The following is an 18,899-nucleotide window of genomic DNA, read 5'->3' as shown; positions in this document are numbered from 1 at the left end:
CCCCATAGAGGACTGGGATTATAGATCTGCACTGCTGTGTCTGCCTCCATCTCCCCTTAGAAGGACTGCTGTTATAGATCTGCACTGCTGTGTCTGGCTTCCCTTGGTTCTGGAGATCCAGACACAGATCTTCATGCCCATGGGATGAGCACTTTATTCACTGAACCATCTCCCCAGCCCCCAAATGTTGAATTACACTGTTGTGAGTATTACAGAAATTCCAAAACTATACTTCCAGGATCTTTAAAAAGTTGAGAATGTACCAAATTGGACGGAACTTCTATAAGCCTTCAGAACCAGTTGAGATTCCCCAGTACAAGTAAGTTTGCTTATATTTCCTGTTCCTATGAAATGGTTAGATATAAGTGTCACTTGCCTCTGGTGAAGGATAGAATGTCTGGAATATGGAATGCAGTGGGTTTTTGTAATTTTCAAAGTGTTCTTTTATTTGTTTTGTTTTATCTTGGGGAATAGTGAACCCAGTGTGAAGCAAGAAGTTTGTGTTCTTTGGTTAGTTCATTAGGTCATAAAATTCTAGAATGGACTCAGAATTCAGTTTTCTGTGTATATTCAGCAATAAAAGCAGAATGTTTCATTCTGAAACACATGTGGTCCTGTCCCCTTGCTGAAAAGGAGGTTAGCACTGTAATAGTGAGTTTTGACTACACAGCGTTGGCTCCCAGCAGATTGCACTCGCATACCTGCCCAGGAACTATGGATTCTTGAATGAAAGACACAAACATACTAGCTTATTTTTAAATGCCTTGGCTACTTCAAAGGCTGGGCATTCCTAAACCTTCCCCTGCTACTTCAGGCCCAATGGGGGAAGTGGCCACTTGCCACCAACCTGAAATCTCTAATGACTGGTTGGCTTCATCTCCTGCCTCAACTTCGCCCCATCCTTCTCTGAGTCATGGTGAATCTGCCCATTCTTCTCTGTGTCCTAACCCTCTGCAACTCTGAGGGTCCTACCTTGTGCTTAGCCATTGGCCATTGGCGTCTTTATTGATCCATCAAAAACCAATTGGGGGCATGGACCTTTAGTGTTTAAACGCACAGATTCTCAATTGAATCAAAGTGTTAGAACCAATCTCCAACAAGCACAGCCAGGGTATCTGACAGAGGTTCTGGTGAATACCCTACAACACCCAGGGCAGCTCCTACCAAGTGGAAGGGCTCAGTTTGAAATTCTGATTCACTGGAATTTTACCCTAAGTCTATGTTTAAAGAAACTCCAGATAAACAAACAAACAAACAAACAAATAAACAAAAAACAATGTTTTCAGCCTGTAACTGGAAAAAAGGACACCGAAGAATAAACAAAAACAAAGCAAAACCAAGAAAACAGCCCCTTAGGAGAAGTGGAACAAAAGTTCACCATGTTAGAGCCTCTGTTTTCTGGGAGTATATTTTTAATATTAAAAATATTGTTTTGTTACTGTTCTTTACTTGTTGTTGAAGATTGTCCCTGTGGCCTGGGTTTGCCATTTCCGTGTCCCACTTTGAAAGCAAACTTCTGTTCAATGCTGACATGGACTACAAAGTCCTCCGCAATGAGACCGTTCTGGAATTCATGACTGATCTCCTTCTCAGAACTGGCATGTCTTGCTTCACTGAGACGTGCTACAAACAGCTAGTGGGGCTCATTGTCCTTACCAGGTAAGAGGTGGCCCCTGATGGTTATCTAGGATGGATAGGTTATCTAGGTTTGGGATCCAGAGTGTTCCTACTACATTGGTTAGAGTACGTGGTGGCTCGGTGTGTGTGTGTGTGTGTGTGTGTGTGTGTGTGTGTGTGTGTGTGTGTGAGAGAGAGAGAGAGAGAGAGAGAGAGGCAGAGATAGACAGAACAGAGAGAGACAGAGAGAGACAGAGAGATAGAGACAGACAGACAGACTTAGCTCAATCTTATAGAAGGCCTGCTTGTCAGACAGACTTGGCTCAGTCTTATAGAAGGTCTGCTTGTCCTCTGTAGTCACAGCTGACTTCTGGGGCATCCCAAGTCAACATGTCTGCCTATGCTCTCTTGCTATCTTTTACTTGGCTCTCAGCAGCCTGCATTTTGTTGCTTCAGTACCTCTGCCTGGCACCTAGTGTCTGGTTCCCCCTTTCAGATATCTGCTTCCCCAAACCTAGCTCTGAAGCTCCTGAGGGCCCCACATGTCCACCCTGTTAGAACTGTCCACCCTCCTCTGAGCACTCCCTTCGGTGTTTTGCTTAGGCCCTTCATGGTCATTGTGTTGTGTTACATGAGAGGATGTGCACTCCACTGCTTGTCCCCTTGAGAGTCTGAGGCCCTTTAAGCAAGCTTCTAGGTTTATGGCTATAGTTTGCCTTCAGTGACCACTGAGCCAGATCAAACACTGGCAGGTTAGGCATCTTCCTGGGATCTCCAAAGCTTGTCAAAGACTGACTTCCTTCCTGGACCATCCCAGTGACTAGCCTGGTCTGGACTTTCATCTTAGCAGAGGGGCAGCCCAGCTGGTTTCACCTTGGCAGGCACGGGAGCACTCCCCCTGCCCTTGCAGGTATATTTTGATACATTGGCTTACTACACTCTTTCAGAGACACCTTTAAGGTACCTAGAGCTCTAGAAAGCCTGCCTTGGAGGTCTCCGCTGTAGGCCAGGGCACAGTAGAGCATAGTGCTGAGAGGGAAGGCACACTCGGAATTGTCTAATCCACTGGTTCTTCAGTTTTGCTACAGGTCAATCCAGGGAGAGAGGTTAGCACAGGAATTGTGTGATTGGCCAGCTGTGCTGATATTTGTTATCAAAAAGACTACCTGGGAGTTGATATGTAACACCAGGGGAGGGCGTAGAAGCTGAATGGAACTTTATCATTGGAAGTCATTGAGAATGACTTACCTAGGGCTAGACTCTGGCTGAGTCAAACGCTGTGGGGTGTGGCTTGCTGAATATGTCTGTTGGAATGTGGAGATCGTCCTGAGTTCTGAAGAGTTCACACTCTTCTCGGTCGAGAGCTGATCATGCCACACAAAGATGTGACTATTCGTGTAGTATCCTCCATAATGTCAGGTGTGGATCTTGTATTTTTGAATTGACTCAAGATTGTGGTGTGGTAGCCATGCACCTAAGGTGATTTGACAAAGTGCTTTCTAAGTGTCTCAACTTTACCAGATACAACAACAAAACGTATCGTATCGATGACATTGACTGGTCTGTGAAGCCCACGCATGCCTTTCAGAAGCGGGATGGCTCAGAGATCACGTATGTGGATTACTACAAGCAGGTAGGAGTTTTTCTTGTTTTCAAGTTTCCTCCTGTCTCCTTTCTTCTTAGCCTAGAGACAGCCTTCTCTGTTTTAGTCACTTTTCTTGTGGTTGTGACCTCTCCAACAAACAATTTAAGGGGGGGGCTGGTTTCTTCTGGTTTCTAGTTCCAGAGGATCCTTCTACCACAGTGAGGAGGCAGAAGGCTGGCTGGACACACTGCACAAGTGACCAGAGTGGAGCTGGGCTAAAGCCTCACTGGACTGCCTGAGCAGCCCTAATGACCCACTTTACCTTCTAAAGCTTCCACCACCTTCCAAAACAACACTTCCAGTTGGTATCAAATATTCAAATACAGGAGTCTGTAGAGGGCACTTCATAGATGTAGACCACAACAGTATTCCTTCCAGAAAATTACCCTGACAGGGTGAGGCTACCTCACACATAACTCATTCTCTTGCTTGTCCCTTCGCCACCCTCATTGTCTCTGGCTTGGCTAAGATCCTCACTTTGTTTCCTATTTTCTTTCTTCCTGTAGTGATTGGCCTTAAGATCATATCTGATCATGTCACACTCAAGCTGTAAAGTTTCCAGGAGTTTATTGTCTTAGGAGTTAGTTGTAAACTTTCTCATGACGCTCTGCTCTGGCCACAGCAGTCTTCCCCATGCCCCTCCCATACTCACCTCTGTGCTCTGAAGTACTGGCCTTTTGTGGCTCTTGACTCAGTTTCTCCCTCTGAAGGTTCATGCGCATGCTTCCCCTTCCTGGATATCCCTTTAAGCCAGGCAAACAGTGAACAACCTTCAGTTCTCAGCCAGGCAGCTGGCTCCTGGGAGCCCGTGGTACATTCAGGAGGCTTGCATTCCCTGAACTCAGCCTCATTGTTGAGGGCAGGGCATGAACAGTCTACCCTCCCCCTGAACATGTGTCTCCTCAAGTCACACTTTGAACTATTTTTGGGCTCCTTGGGTTATCCGCTGGGTTCTATCCCATAGCAGACACTCGAGCAATCTTGCTGCCCCTGGAAGCTCCCTGTTCATTTACCACAATTCTATGGCCCTCACCTTCCAGGCTTCTGGCAGAAGTGTCTTCACTGTAATCATTCAGACTTCTCATATCTCACAGAGGAATTAAAAATCAAAACTGAGACTTGGATCCTTGGTCCTCACACATCTCCTGGGGAAGTGCTTTCTTCCTTAGCCACTTTTGGAAAACGGCTGCGGTGGTTCCAAGTCCTCCGAAGTTCTTCCTTCCGGGGGTGTCACTGGTCATGCATCTGGCTTTGTCATTACAGAAATAGCTCCATGAAGGTCAAAGCTGTGCAACCTTTCTTGGCCTAAGCAGCTTTCCATGGCTTTTATCAGTAATTATTTTGTTTTTTCATGGGTAGATAATTACACATCTCCATGATGTATATTTGGGATATTTATACATCATATCCCTGAGATCATTTTGTTGAATGAAAGAAATGCGGCACAGAAAGGGACACACACACACACAGTTCTTCTTTAGAATAGGAAACAGTTGGATCCATTTACTTAGCCAGTAGAACAGAGGTTGCCAGAAGCCAGGAATGGCAGAGTAGAGAGAGGTGTAAGAGAATGGCTGATGGAGAAGGCACAGTCAGACAGGAGGAATGCATTCTGGTATTCCACGCTGAAGGAGATGTAGCTTGCTTTTGGCTACTTTGTGGGTTCTTCTTCCTTCCACTCCTTCAACACCCCAACAGTAGACAGGAGAGGAAAAAAGGACAGAGAGGAAAGGAAAGAAATCCCTGAACAAAGTCAGGAGCCAGAAAGGGTTGATGTTATTAGACTACTTGGGGCAAGTTTGTAGTTAACAACACCGTATTGTATATTACAGTGGCATTAGGTCTCTGAGAACATGACCTCCTGCTGACTTGATCCCTTCCTTACTTGACCTTTGCATCACATCCTTTGTGGTTTTCCTCTTTTGACATTTTCTTCTTTCTTCTCCGTAAGAACTGTCATTCACTATGGCTCCTACAAGGCTGCTCTCTCCATTGTAGTTTGAGACTGCTCAGACCCACTAAGTTTGCCTTGCCCCTTGTCTTAGTTAGGGTTTCTTTGCTGTAGTGAAACACCATGACCAAAAAAACAAGTTGGGGAAGGGTTTATTTAGCTTAAACTTCCATATTGCTGCTCATCATCAAAGGAAGTCATGACAGGAGGTCATACCGGGTTCCTACCTGGGGAGGCGGGAGCTGATGCAGACGCCGTGGAGCAGTGCTGCTTACTGGTTTGCTTTGCTTGCTTTATATATCAATCGCTGATTAAAAAAATACTTAGAAAACAAAACAAAACAACAACAAAAAAACCATACAGCTGGATTATATGGAGGCATTCTTTAGATAGAGGTTCCTCCATTCAGGAAACATTACTGTGTGTCAGGTTGACATTAAGACTAGCCAGCACACCCCCATTCCTGCTTTAGACTAGCCAGCACTCTCATTCCTGCATTAGACTAGCCAGCACACCTCCATTCCTGCATTAGACTAGCCGTTGCACACCCATTCCTGCATTGGACTAGTTAGCACACCCCCATCCCTGCATTAGACTCACCAGTGCACCCCCTTTCTGCCTAGCACACTCACTACCATGTCCTCAACATTTTATTTGCATAAGTGTCCTGTGGGTGTCTCAGTCAGATATTGTTCACTCCCCTATTTCTCCTTAGGATTGTGAGTCTCAGCTGGAAAATCCTTTTGCCGTCCTCTTTCTCCTCTTTGCCTCTTTCACAAGCACCAGTGCATCACCTCTTTAGTCACATGCACCCTCCTGCACCAGTGCATCACCTCCTCAGTCACATGTACCCTCCTGCACCAGTGCATCACCTCCTCAGTCACATGTACTCTCCTGCACCAGTGCATCACCTCCTTAATCACCTGCACCTGCACCAGTGCATCACCTCCTCAGTCACATGCACCCTCCTGCACCAGTGCATCACCTCCTCAGTCACATGCACACACTAAACTCAGGGCTTAGTAAGGGGCCTGTCTAAGCTCACTGCTATGGAGTCCTGTCTCCTTCATGGTGTGGTGTAAGCAGCGCACCCAGTAATGATGCATCCAAGCCCTGTAGCCTGATACCTGCACGTTACCTTGTCTGTTACAAGCTTTCCCACCTTACTTTCTGTAAAAGGTGAGCATGCACCCACCTGCACCAGTGCGTTACATTGCTCCTGGGGCACATGCTCTTTAGAACAGAGATGTCCTTTGGAATCCTGACTGTACAGTAGCTTGTAAGGTAATTTGTGTGTGATATGTACTCTCAGTGTGTACATTAAACCCACACTTTGTTAAACGGATGGGCCTCTGCACTGCATCAGTGTTCTGAACTGTCGGCCGCCTTACCCGTCCAGTTAGAAGTAAGGAGGCAAACACCAAGCCCTTCTCCATGCAGTTTAATCAGGAACCTTCATATTTACTTCTTCTTACTAGCTAGCTTCTTTTATATTCTTCTATATCTTCTTCTTACATCTTACTTATTACTACTTACATCTTATTAGTTACATGCTTATTCCTAATTCTATATCTTACATCTATCCTTACATCTTACTTCTATATCTACATCTTCTCTCCTATCCCATTACCAGCCCCAATTCTACATACTTACTCACTACTTCTTATATTCTCTCTCTACATACTTAATATCTATCTATACATACTTACTCATTATTTCCTACATACTTACTATCTATCTCCAGCCCCCAGCCCTTATGGGTTAAATACTTTCCCTGGTCCCAATCAGCATCAGCTACATGACAAAGCACAATAGGCTGCGGGAAAATCATGCCAGCTTGCATCACAAACTAGAGGCACACAGCTTTTCCAACTAAGGCTTGTTTATCTCAATGCTCTCTGCTCTGGCCGGAGACCAGGTGTTCCATATATATGTATAGGGTGGCAGCTGCAGCTCCCCACACTGAACAAATCTCTTTTAGGACCTGTCTTTTTCTAACATGGAAAAACCTGGTCCTTTTTTGTTCTGAGTTGGCATGCTCTGTGTAGTTATGGAGAGAAGAGAACAAAATCACATCAGGTTTCTGAACTAGGAAATGCACACTAAATTTCTGTTCAATTTCTGTTAAAACATGTCAAGAAAAATATTTGAAAATTCTTAGAAAATTAGGGCCAGGGAGAAAGTAAAATCTTCCCTGGGACAACCACTTCTGGAGCACTGTGCTATGGGTAGGAGACTTCCCAGAGTGGCTTGGTTTTGGAGGTCACTCTTGTAGGGCTCTCTTACTCTTGAGTGTTCTCCATTCTTGGACTCTACCTCCTTCCGGAAGCTCCTCTGACTTAGCAGCCTAAGCCTGGCACCCTGTGGTGTAACACTGAGTCAGGGTTAAATCCCAGCTGTGCAGCTGTGGAGCCTGCAGGAACCATGCAAGGGACCATTCCCATGGGCGTGGTCTGTGATGTGTATGTCTTTGCTATGCATGGACCATTCCCATGGGCGTGGTCTGTAATGCGTATGTCTTTGCTATGTAGATAATGTAGTTGCCAGAAAAGGCAAGGGCTGTTTCTCTTCTCTTTCTGTGTCTACCTCAGTTCCTGGGAGGAAGAAGGTGCTCTAGCCACCTATATTGAATTAGTGCAGTTTTGTAAAGACTCTTGATAAAGGCTTTTCTCCTCACAACATTTGCTGTGCTCAGAACTGTAATCTCGTATTCCTGAATTGGTTTTAATTTTTTTTAAAAAAGTCTTTATGGGATTGGAGAAAAGTTCGCATCTAATGCCCTTAATTTTAACTCTGATGGTCAGTAAAACATAATTCCTAGGTGTTTTGTAGATTATAATTTTATAATTCCAGTCATGTCATTAGTTATACTGGAAATTAGTATTAGTTATGATTTGCCTTTGGAAATAAACTTTTGGCAAGGTGAAATTAAAGTTTAGGAAGGGGAGAGAGTAGAGCATTGAGAATTCATCATCAACCACACATCCGGTGTAGGCTCTTCCTGCAGAACTTGTCAACTTCTGACAATCCTCATGTCATAGAGGAAGAAAAGTGGACCGAAGAGCACGGTATCAAACTCCCTCCCATTGTCAGTTCTGGGCTGCATCTTCTTCTCTGATAGACAGTGCCATCCTGGGTATCAAAGACCCTTTTGTTCTTTTGAGAAACTGAGTATAGTATAATCTTGGCCTGCAATGTGTGTGTAGATATTGTTAAGGTGAATTGAGATTATTTAAGCATGGAGTGTGTGCTTCAGTCATTTACGATGTGTATATAGGCAGCTGAAGGCTGTTCTGAATCTGAAGGAAACCCAGAGGAAGGAAACCCAGAGGAAACAGGGCAATTAAGTCTTAAAACTGGTGTTGCAATGTAAAAGATAATAAAGTGCCAGTGAGGGGCAGTGGAGTCTCCCTGCCAGTGAGGAGCTCAGCAGTGAACTCTCCCTGCCAGTGAGGAGCTCAGCAGTGGACTCTCCCTGCCAGTGAGGAGCTCAGCAGTGGAGTCTCCCTGCCAGTGAGGAGCTCAGCAGTGGAGTCTCCCTGCCAGTGAGGAGCTCAGCCGTGGACTGTCCCTGCAAAGCTTCAATGGTTTGAGTTTGAATTTTTAGGAGTTTAATGGAAGAAGACAATGGAGTCCACAATTGTGTCATCACATAAACGAATTTGCACGCACACACACACCCACACCCACACACACACACTACACCACACTAAATTAAAATGTAATTTAAAATGAAGTATAATTAAAGGTATAAGAGATGAGTTAAGGAAAGAAAGTGGTAAAAAGGTTTGCTTAGTGACTCATTTGGGGGTTTGTGCTGCTTGTAACCAGGGATTCCCCTCTGCTAGTCTCTGTGTTGGCTACCCTGTCATTAATCTTGTATTTTACAGCAATATGATATCACCTTATCTGACCTAAATCAGCCAGTGCTTGTTAGTCTGTTGAAAAGAAAGAGAAATGATAACTCCGAGCCTCAGATGGTCCACCTGATGCCAGAACTCTGCTTTCTCACAGGTAAGGTTATGTGTCAAGCTCCAGTGCTGCCTCTTGCTTTAGCTGACCACCAACCTGTTGGTGTAGCTGGGGAACAGGTGACTCTTAAAGTATCTTAAGCAATAGTTTGGTCAAGTGGCAGGATGAAGTGCCCTTTGAGTCTCTTTTTCTCTTGGGCATCATCCCTGTCAGCCTGGTGTCAGATCTGTCTCTGGATAATTTCTAGAGGCTAAGATGCCTTTTTGCTGTGCTTTTGAAAGTTTACTAGTAGAGGGAAAACATAATATGACATTTTTGTTAGAGTGAGACCAAAATGACCCTTAGTTTCTTCATGTACCAGTTTCCCAAAAAGCAATTCTAAATGTATAGATAGTAGAGCCTGCCTGAGGGTTGATTTACACTATATAGTAGAACCTGCCTGATTGTCAATAAACATTATATAGTAGAGCCTGCCTGAGGGTTGATTTACACTATATAGTAGAACCTGCCTGATTGTCAATAAACATTATATAGTAAAGCCTGCCTGAGTGTCAGTACACACCAAATCATAGAGCTTGCCTGAGTGTCTGCAGTGCTGTTAGCATATTCACATGATTGAGTCTGCGTTGCTTCAAGGGCGTCTGTCATAGATACTCCCTTTGCAGACAGACGCAGTGGGGTCCAGTGTCTGAAAGGAGGGTGTTCATTCTCAGTGGTTTTCTTTTGGAAGCTCTGAAGGTCTGACACGTAGCCCCTGACTACATAACTTTATTGAACACTTGAAGTGTTACTAGCATTCCCCACCAAAAAATAGAAATAAGATATGTTATAAATGAAAGACACAGGCCAGATTATGAAGGTTCAGTATTTAAAATATTAACTGGTAATATTTTAAAATATGTCTCATTTTAAAATATGGGTTAATACTACTTGAAATAATTGCATACCCATCATTTTGCCTTTTTAGAAACTTGATTACTAGAAAACTTTCATTTTAAGATTTATTTATTTTATGTTAAGTATATTGGTATTTTGCCTGCATGTTTATCCGTGTGAGGATGTTAGCTGCCCTGTTGGTAACCACCTGTGGGTGCTAGGAATTGAACCCAGATCCTCTGGAAAAGCAGCCAATGCTCTTAACTGTATTTCTGGCACCCAAAGATGTCAGAAGAGGGAGTTGAATCCCCTAGATTTGGAGTTACATATGGGTGTGAACTGCTGTGTGGGTGCTGGAAATCAATCCTGGGTCCTTTGGAAGAACAAGTACTCTTAACCACTGAGACATTTCTGCAGCCTAGAACTTCCTTAAAAAAATAAAAAAAATAAAAACTAGACAGTTTCATTATGTAATCCAGACTGGCACTGAACTCACTTCATAGAGTAGGCTGGCCTAGAATTCCTGAAAGCTACACTCAGGTCTTAGAAACTGTTGCAGTGGTTTGTAGTCTACGGCTCCCAACCACTTATGGTTGCATATCAGATGTTTAGCTATGATTCATAACAGTAGTTACGAAGTAGCAACTAATGTTATGGTTGGGATCACCGCAGCATGAGGAGCTATATTAAAGGGTTGCGTGAGTAGGAAGGCTGAGACCCACTGTGTTCAAGACTCCTGGGGCTTGCCTCTCTACTACACAGTGCCCTGCAGGGGGTGCATCTTACTGATTTGAATGGAAAGCATGCTTAAACTGGGCCAGCCCCTCTGTCTGTGTTCACTCTGTACATCCACCTTTGCTTGCATCTGCCAGGCTTGACCAGCCAAGCAACCTCAGATTTCCGCCTGATGAAGGCCGTAGCTGAAGAAACTCGGCTGAGTCCTATGGAAAGGCAGCAGCAACTGGCCCGACTTGTGGATGACATCCAGAGGTAGGGCCACCAGTTGAAATCACCTGTGCCCAGCTCGGGGGCTGAGTGTGTAGGACTGGATGGTTTTGATGCTATTCTGTTCACTTGTTGACAAGAATGTCGAATCTTGACAACTCAGAGCAAGGCCCTGTGGGTTTGAAATACCCAAATCCAGAGCCCAGAGCTACAGCCAAAATCTCAGCGGTCACCGCTGATAGTACCTGACCAGGCACAGCCTTCCTATCTTCCAGAGGACACATTACATTCTGGGTACAGTTTTGAATGAAGAAAGGGTTACTGGTCATATTAAAAAAGGAAATAGAAACAGAAACCATATAACACTCTAGACTCCCAGGAGTCCCAGTGGTGAGGGATGATCAGATCCAGATGAGAATTTCAGAAATCTGGATGAACACAATATCTGTTCTCCTCAGCCCGTCTCTGAGGCTCCTCCTGCCTGCACCACGGTCTCCTGTGACTTGTGAGGAGAGCTTTCTTCTCCCTTCTGCCTCCCTAAAGCTATGCTGATTGTGACCCTGTGTGCTGAGGGGCACTTGAAGTGTGCCTAGTGGCACATTTTAATTTGTTAACATTTTGAAGCTGGTGGCGCACGCCTTTAATCCCAGCACTTGGGAGGCAGAGGCAGGTGGATTTCTTCTGAGTTCGAGGCCAGCCTGGTCTACAGAGTGAGTTCCAGGATAGCCAAAGCTACACAGAGAAACCATGTCTCCAAAAAAAAAAGAGAAAGCAAACAAACAAGAAAAAAGTAATTTCTTATCACCTCTTAACTGTTAATGCGACTGCTAGAGAATTCTGAATTGAATTTGCTGCTCACTTTTAGATTTGGTGGCCCCTAGTTACTGGTAGATGGTTGTTTTTCTTTAAAGATGTTTGAGTAATACTAGATCAGGGTGAAAAGTGATGTAAGCAAAATAAAAATGAGAAAAGAAAATAGAGAGTAGGCGAATAAGTTAATAATGAATGACTATATTCCAGGGGATGATATAAATTTTGCAGATATTTGCAAATTCATAGTCTAATCCCATTCTTCTCAGGAAAATGACACAACAGACATATTTTCTAATATCATTCATTTAAAGTTTTTGTATGCTAAATGTGCATCTCTATCGTACCCCCGGCTTTGTAGCACCCACTCTGTGGGTACAGTTTTGACCATGTCTTGTAGATACTTCCTGATGTATACCTGCATTATATAAAGAGATCCTGTTTGGCCCCTTAAACTGGGATGTGCATATGTCTTCTGCCGTATCCCCACCACGTACCTCCTGCTCATCATATCTGGGTTGGTGACAGCCTCAGCGGTGGGCAGAGGACATCAGAAGCAACTTAGTAATGGCAAGGATCAGTGTGAGGACAGCTGTAGCATATAGAAAAAGTCCCTGCTGAGGAGAGAGAGCTGTGACGGGTTTGCGCCATCTAGGGAATGGGGCAGGACTTTTCACAGCACTCACCAGCATCCTCTGGGGTGCTGGCTGGTAAAGTCTTGGCAGCTTGGAGGAAACAGGACGATGAACAAGCTCACTGACCTCATGGAGCTCAGTGAAAGCACACCGTGTCATGATCCCTCGAGCTAAGCCATAAGCTGATCAGAGCCTCCTGTGTCACAAATGGAGAGATTTATAGAAACATTAAGGATGCTCAGTTGCTCAGACTAGCCTCCTCAGTCCTCCTCCCACCAGGTGTGGCCTTTGGATTATCTGAAGCTGTGTGTGTGTGTTAAAAATGTTTATTCGTTGACACTTTCATGTGTGTGAAATACATACATGTATAATGTACTTTGCTCATAGTTCCTGTGTAGTCCTTGCCTCGCCCACCGAACCTTGCCTTCTTCTCAAGTTCTTCCTTATGCTTTCTTGCCTTTGTGGGCCCCATTGCATTTGTCGGAGTTGCCTACAAAAGTAGGGGGGTTGTTTATTTGAGCCAGGACAACTCAGCAATGCCTATACCAGTGAGAACGATGATTCCCCTTCGCCCAGCAGCTGTTAACTGCCCAAAGCTCCAGGGGGAGGGGCCAGGTCTCCTGAGCCACGTCCTGAGCCACACCCCGTCCATGCAGATGGGCCCAGTCTTGTGCAGGTAGCTAGCTCTCCTGCAGTGAGTTTATGGGTACAACACCTGTGTGTGGTCTGGGAGATAAAGCTAAATTCCTACCTTCCCATTCTTTATTATTTCCCAAGCCGACACATTCAAATGTTCCCAAGTGAAATCTGCACATACAAACGCCAAATAATCCCTGGTAAACAGTTCATTTTAGGATGCTGTCTTATGCAGCACTGTGGTAAGCATGTTCATGTCTTGACATTTTTAATCTTGAGAAGTATATGATACAATATCTGCATTTTGCCAGTCAGGAGGCCAAAGCATTTGAAAAAAAAAAAAGTACGTTTGCTCAAGGTCACCTGTTACTGAAGCATAGATGTTGAGTGACACTGGGTTTTCCTTGTGCCCGGCTGTAAGCCTTCCTCCCCCCCCTCCGGAACTCCTCTGCCCCACCTCAAGCCTCCCTCCTTCCTGTTCTTGGTGGGGACAGTGATTGACATAATTCTTTTGAGCTGCCCAAAATACATTGATTTTACATATATCATGATAAATAGGCGACTGTCATCTGATAATTCAGCAAGTCGCTATTATATCTTTGATATTTAAACACCTTTAGAAGACACACACTTCAGTGATTGTAAATGACTGTTGACAGGAATCAAGTGGCTCGATTTGAGCTTGAGTCCTGGGGATTACATTTTGGAAGCCAGCTATCCCTGACTGGCCGGGTTGTTCCCTCTGAAAAAATCCTGCTGCAGGACCACACAGTGAGTAGTCATTCTCTTCATTTGCAAGTGTTTGCTCCACTTGTGTACATACGCTCACTCCCCAAGATGATGGGGCTTGCTGCACATGCGTGTTCATGTCCGTGCGTGCATGCCTCTGTGTGTGTTTATGTGTGCACCCGCACGTGCGCACACTCGCGATTGCACGAGTGCACCCAAGCCCCAGCCCTGACTTTATCCTGAGACTGCACATTTCTTTTGAATTTTGTCTTTGGTGTCAGTTTAGTTGTGTGGACTTAGCAGCATCCAGTGGGCATGGTTTAGGTCTGTCTGTAGTTGGTATTGTAAACCATTGCAAGTCACACACGGCTGCCTATGACTAGCTGTGTCTCTTAAACAACTGAAAACAAGCAAGCAGGGAAGCATGACCACCAAAGTAAATTCTGGTGGAGAGTGACTTTAATAGCTAGCATTGGCTAGCTTCACCCAAAAGGTAGGCGGTTCATACAGACCGCACACAGCAGTGGCTGTGGGCCGACACATGAAGAGACAAATCACCCTCCATCCAGACTTTGGTGGAAGAGATGAAACAGGTGCCAAAGGGAGAGGCCACCTGACTGACTGCAGATGGCTGTGTTATCTATCACCTTCTTGACCCAGGCTTTTCTAGAGCCAGACCTTCAGGACCCAGTGAACTAAATGTCTGTAGGCATTGGTCCTGGGCCATGATCTCTATAGCATGACTGCAGCAGCTTGGTGCATGCATGGGCAGGGCTTTCTGCACACCAGGATGAACTCAGTCCCCAGGGGAACTACTTAGGGGCCAGCCTTCCTTTCTGTTGTGTGTTAACAGCTCCTATCGCTGCATCCCAGCTGCATACCTAATGCATGCGACAGTGGCTGGAACTCAGGGCTTCAGAGAAAGTCCCTTGGGTTTGACAAAGCCATTGGCATTCTAAACTTGCCCATGCTGCCTCTGGCTCTCAGCACCTCTCTCTGCTGCTCCATATTTGAGTCTGTAAGACTTAAACACCAGTGGCCTCGATGCTAGGCTGATGGTTCAGATGGACGGAGTTCAGCTCTTCAGCAGCCATGTAAAGCTAGGTGCAGCAGCTTACACCTGTAATCCTCCTACTGGGGCACAGAGACAGGGGATCCATAGGGGTTTGAATCTTTGAGTTTTTGAGTTCTGGCCTTTGAGCATACACGAGCACACACAGAGACAGACACAGACACACACACACCAATACACACGTGAAACCACAATGGGCCTCGTCTTTTTCTCACTAGAGTGGTCTCACCTTCCTGCCCGTCTGATGCACAAAGCAGGGTGAACCTGGGGCGTCAGTGCTCCTTATCGAATGCTTTAAGTAAGGAGTCTATAAAGGACAGCCTGTATGCCCGAGTGCCTGAGAGGAAGGACAAACAGTGAGAGGTCTCCCAGGCAGACACCAGCAGCATGTCTCATCCAATGCCCCCCACCCAGGGCACATCAATCCTGATGTGTCTTTTCCCAGGAAGCCTGTGTGTTCTGAGAAGAGGGACAAAGCCCCACCTGTCTTTCAGTTGCTCCGTTGTGACAAATGGTCTAAATTGCTCTCTGAATAACTTAGCTCAGTCCTTTCATGATCTTGCTTTCTCTCAGTGTCAACCTGCATTTGCTGCCGATTGGTCCAAAGATATGCGATCTTGCAAAGTTTTGAGTTCTCAGCCTTTGAATAGATGGTTGATCGTGTGCTGTCACAGGACTGAGCACTTGATTGAAGCCTTTCTGAGCTGTCTGAGGAGAGTCGGAGGTTCCATGGGATTTAACGTGGGCTACCCAAAAATGTGAGTGTACCACAGTGTATTTTTTCCATCTGTTAGCTTGTCTTGAAAGTTGGAAGTGATGCCTGGTATATCTATCAAGCATTTATTTTAGTAATGTTTCTCTTTTAAAGTTTTCTTTTGTAAAATGATGTCTGTGTCCACATAGCTGTGTAGGTTTGGGTGCATGAGGGGGAGTGGCCATGGGAGGCAGAGCTGTCAGAGCCTTCAGAGCTGAAGTTGAGAGTGAATTTGAACTATCTGGTGAGAGCGCTAGGAAATGAATCTCAGCTCTCTGTGAGCAACACACGACTTCCGACTCATCTCTCGAGGCCGTTAGCATTATTTCTTGAAATGTTAGAAATAGTCACAAGAAGTTAGATTTTATATTTATTAAATTGCTTTATAAAACTAAAATATAGGGGCTGGAGACAACTCAGCAGTCTAGAACACTGGCTGCTCTTCCAGGGGACCAGGTTCAATTCCCAGCACCCACATGGCAGTTCACAACTTTATGTTACTCAGATCCAGGGCATCTGATGGGTTTTTTTCTTGACTCTTAAGGTACCCAGACACATACATGCAGGCAAAACACTCATATATAGAAAACGAAGATAAGTAAATCTTTAAGAACCCTGGAATACATTTAATTTTATCTTTGTAAAGTTGGTTTTGTAGTATGTCTAAGGAAGTCTCCTTCCCTTGGAGTCTCTCATGTCAGTTGGGTATACATCCTCAATAAGTCTATGTGGTACCTTCTCTACTGTTTTTTCTTCTTTTTTTTTTTTTAAAAAAAAGATTTATTTATTTATGTTATGTAACTACCCTGTAGCTGTCCTCAGACACTCCAGAAGAGGGTGGCAGATCTCACTATAGATGGTTGCGAGCCACCATGTGGCTGCTGGGACTTAACTCAGGACCTTCAGAGCAGTCGGTGCTCTCAACCATCTCTCCAGCCCCTGCCTCCTCTACTGTTAACCTTTGGCCAGTTATCATACAACTAATAGCAAACATGATCTTAAAAAGTAAACATTGCATTTCCTGACTGATTTGATAGACTTTAGGCTCCCGAAAGTTACAGTAAGATTAGTGTTAAGATGGCTTTCTGACAAACAAGCAACCAAAACCAAAACCAACCGAAACCAAGTCCTGCCTTTCATGCTTTGAGCATTTCTGGAGCAACTACAGTGCACTAGATACTCAGCTGGCTGCCAGAGATGAGGAAAATATAGACTTACTAGGGCGACATGTGTCCAGACACACTCAAGCTCTAAACTGAACAGCATTTAGCCCTGAAATTGACCACATCTCACTTGAACTAGATGTACTTGAAAGCTGACAGTAACTAATCAATTACGCCAGCAGCATATGTACTGTGCAAATCCTGAGCCTTATTTACATCATATTTAGTGTTCTCCTCTTTTCATTGAATCTCCTGACAAATCCTGTGCTTCGAGTTTCCCTGCTCAGGGCTCTCTAAGCTGGGAGATGGGGTAGAATTACACCCAGTCCTGGGCTGGGAGGGCAGTCTTTGGATCTCACTGGGTCAAGAGCCATCCTGTGCCATTGTTTTATTCCACTCTGTCTCGTCTATGAAGTATCCATTTGCCTGCTAGATTTACGTCTGTCTGGTGGTGAGTGTGTCTGAGCTGGAGTGAGAGATTCCCTTCAGAAAAGCCAGAACTACTGAATTACCAATGCAGTGCAGCCCTTCAGGTGGCTGTTAGAAGAGGCAGGGAGCCCTGCCACCTGCTGGGCAACTGTATTCAAACTGCAACCGACTGAGACTCTTCCTTCCCCTTCTCTGTCCCTCTCCCACCTCAGGGCGGTGGCGGGGGTGGGGGGGGGAGCTGCAGATGATTTTATTTCACGTGTACAGACTAGATTGGCAAGTCCTTGTATGTAGGAATCCTTTCTGTAGCCTCTAGCCCTGATATCATTATTTAATTGACAAATAGCTGCTGACTGATTGGCTGATTAGAGCTAAATAGGACAGGCTTCAAATGAGCTGCTCCTACAAAAGAGTAAACACCACCCCCTTTGTGATTCATACAGATGGGCTGAAAACCTTGGTCATTAATTAATGATTCCCAAAGCGTTTTGGAAATCTCGGGCCTGCTTCAGACATTTGAAATTACGGGTTTGTAATTTCAGAAGTTCACTTTTAACCCAATTTTGAATAGCAAATCAATTAACTAAGGGGATTTGGTACAACTGAGAACATTTCTATTTTTACTAATTTTTACATGCTCACTGGCTGATTATGGAGTATTTGGCACATCGTGCATTGGAGAAACGCATTAGATATGAGAGGTTCTCGTTTCTCTCTAAGGATTTTTTTTTCCATAAAATGGCTGGTCTGTTGAAGAGCCCATCTGTTCTTTTCCTAACACCCTATGACTGATTGAGTGCACTAAAAAGACAACTTTCTGTGTAGCATAAAAGTGGATGAAAACCCAGCAGCATTCCTTCGAGCCATCCAGCTGCACGTCGACCCTGATGTTCAGTTGGTGAGTGTGGGATGTGTTCTGGGTTTTAGATTATAATTTTTATATTTCCTTTATGTCTGATGTCTTTTAAAAAAAAGGTTCTGAGCATATTGTCTGTCTTAATCAGAGTTACTATTGCTGTGATGAAGACCATGACCAAAGCAACCATGGAGGGAAGGGCTTTTTGGGCTTATACAGCTACCAGAAAGCTTTGTACTTATAATAAAAATGTGTATTTTACTCATCTACTAGGCATGGGCATGCAATTGCTCACATGCCTGTTCAGTTCCCCTAAAGACCACGGTAGTCATCTCTGTCTGTTATATACAGACAGACAATTAGTCAGACAGCAGACTCTCTTTCTCTTATGGATATACTTTCCCTGCACATACATTTTATTTAAGGGATATACTTTCACAGCTCTGTTCATCACTAAAGGAGGCCAGGGCAAGAACACAGGCAGGGCAGGAACCTGGACTCAGGAGCTGATGATGCATGCTTGCTCAGCCTGGTTTCTTTCTTTCTTCCTTCCTTCCTCCCTCCCTCCCTTTCTTTCTTTCTTTCTTTCTTTCTTTCTTTCTTTCTTTCTTTCTTTTTAAAGATTTATTTATTTTACGTGAGCACACTGTTGCTGTCTTCAGACACATGCCAGAAGAGGGTGTCAGATCCCATTACAGATGGTTGTGAGCCACCATGTGGTTGCTGGGAATTGAACTCAGGACCTCTGGAAGAGCAGTCGATGTTCTTAACTGCTGAGACATCTCTCCAGCCCCTCTGCCTGGTTTCTT

General features: G+C 44.7%; 1 protein-coding gene across 3 annotated transcripts in view; it reads left to right on the top strand.

Moving 5' to 3' along the window:
- Piwil4 (piwi like RNA-mediated gene silencing 4) overlaps window positions 1-18,899 on the top strand; it is a 47,647-nt gene that overhangs the window by 14,480 nt on the left and 14,268 nt on the right. For all 3 annotated transcript variants that reach the window (XM_031343989.1, XM_031343988.1, XM_031343990.1), the window contains 8 exons: window positions 239-319; window positions 1,462-1,659; window positions 3,139-3,250; window positions 9,104-9,227; window positions 10,934-11,051; window positions 13,747-13,858; window positions 15,462-15,646; window positions 18,060-18,132. In XM_031343989.1, coding sequence (XP_031199849.1) covers window positions 239-319; window positions 1,462-1,659; window positions 3,139-3,250; window positions 9,104-9,227; window positions 10,934-11,051; window positions 13,747-13,858; window positions 15,462-15,646; window positions 18,060-18,132 — 1,003 coding nt within the window. The remainder of the gene's footprint in view (window positions 1-238; window positions 320-1,461; window positions 1,660-3,138; window positions 3,251-9,103; window positions 9,228-10,933; window positions 11,052-13,746; window positions 13,859-15,461; window positions 15,647-18,059; window positions 18,133-18,899) is intronic.

The sequence above is a fragment of the Mastomys coucha genome, unplaced genomic scaffold (genome assembly GCF_008632895.1).
Source record: "Mastomys coucha isolate ucsf_1 unplaced genomic scaffold, UCSF_Mcou_1 pScaffold23, whole genome shotgun sequence".
NCBI lineage: Eukaryota > Metazoa > Chordata > Mammalia > Rodentia > Muridae > Mastomys > Mastomys coucha.
The sequence above is the reverse complement of the archived record's forward strand: the minus strand, read 5'-3'. Positions and strand labels throughout refer to the sequence as shown.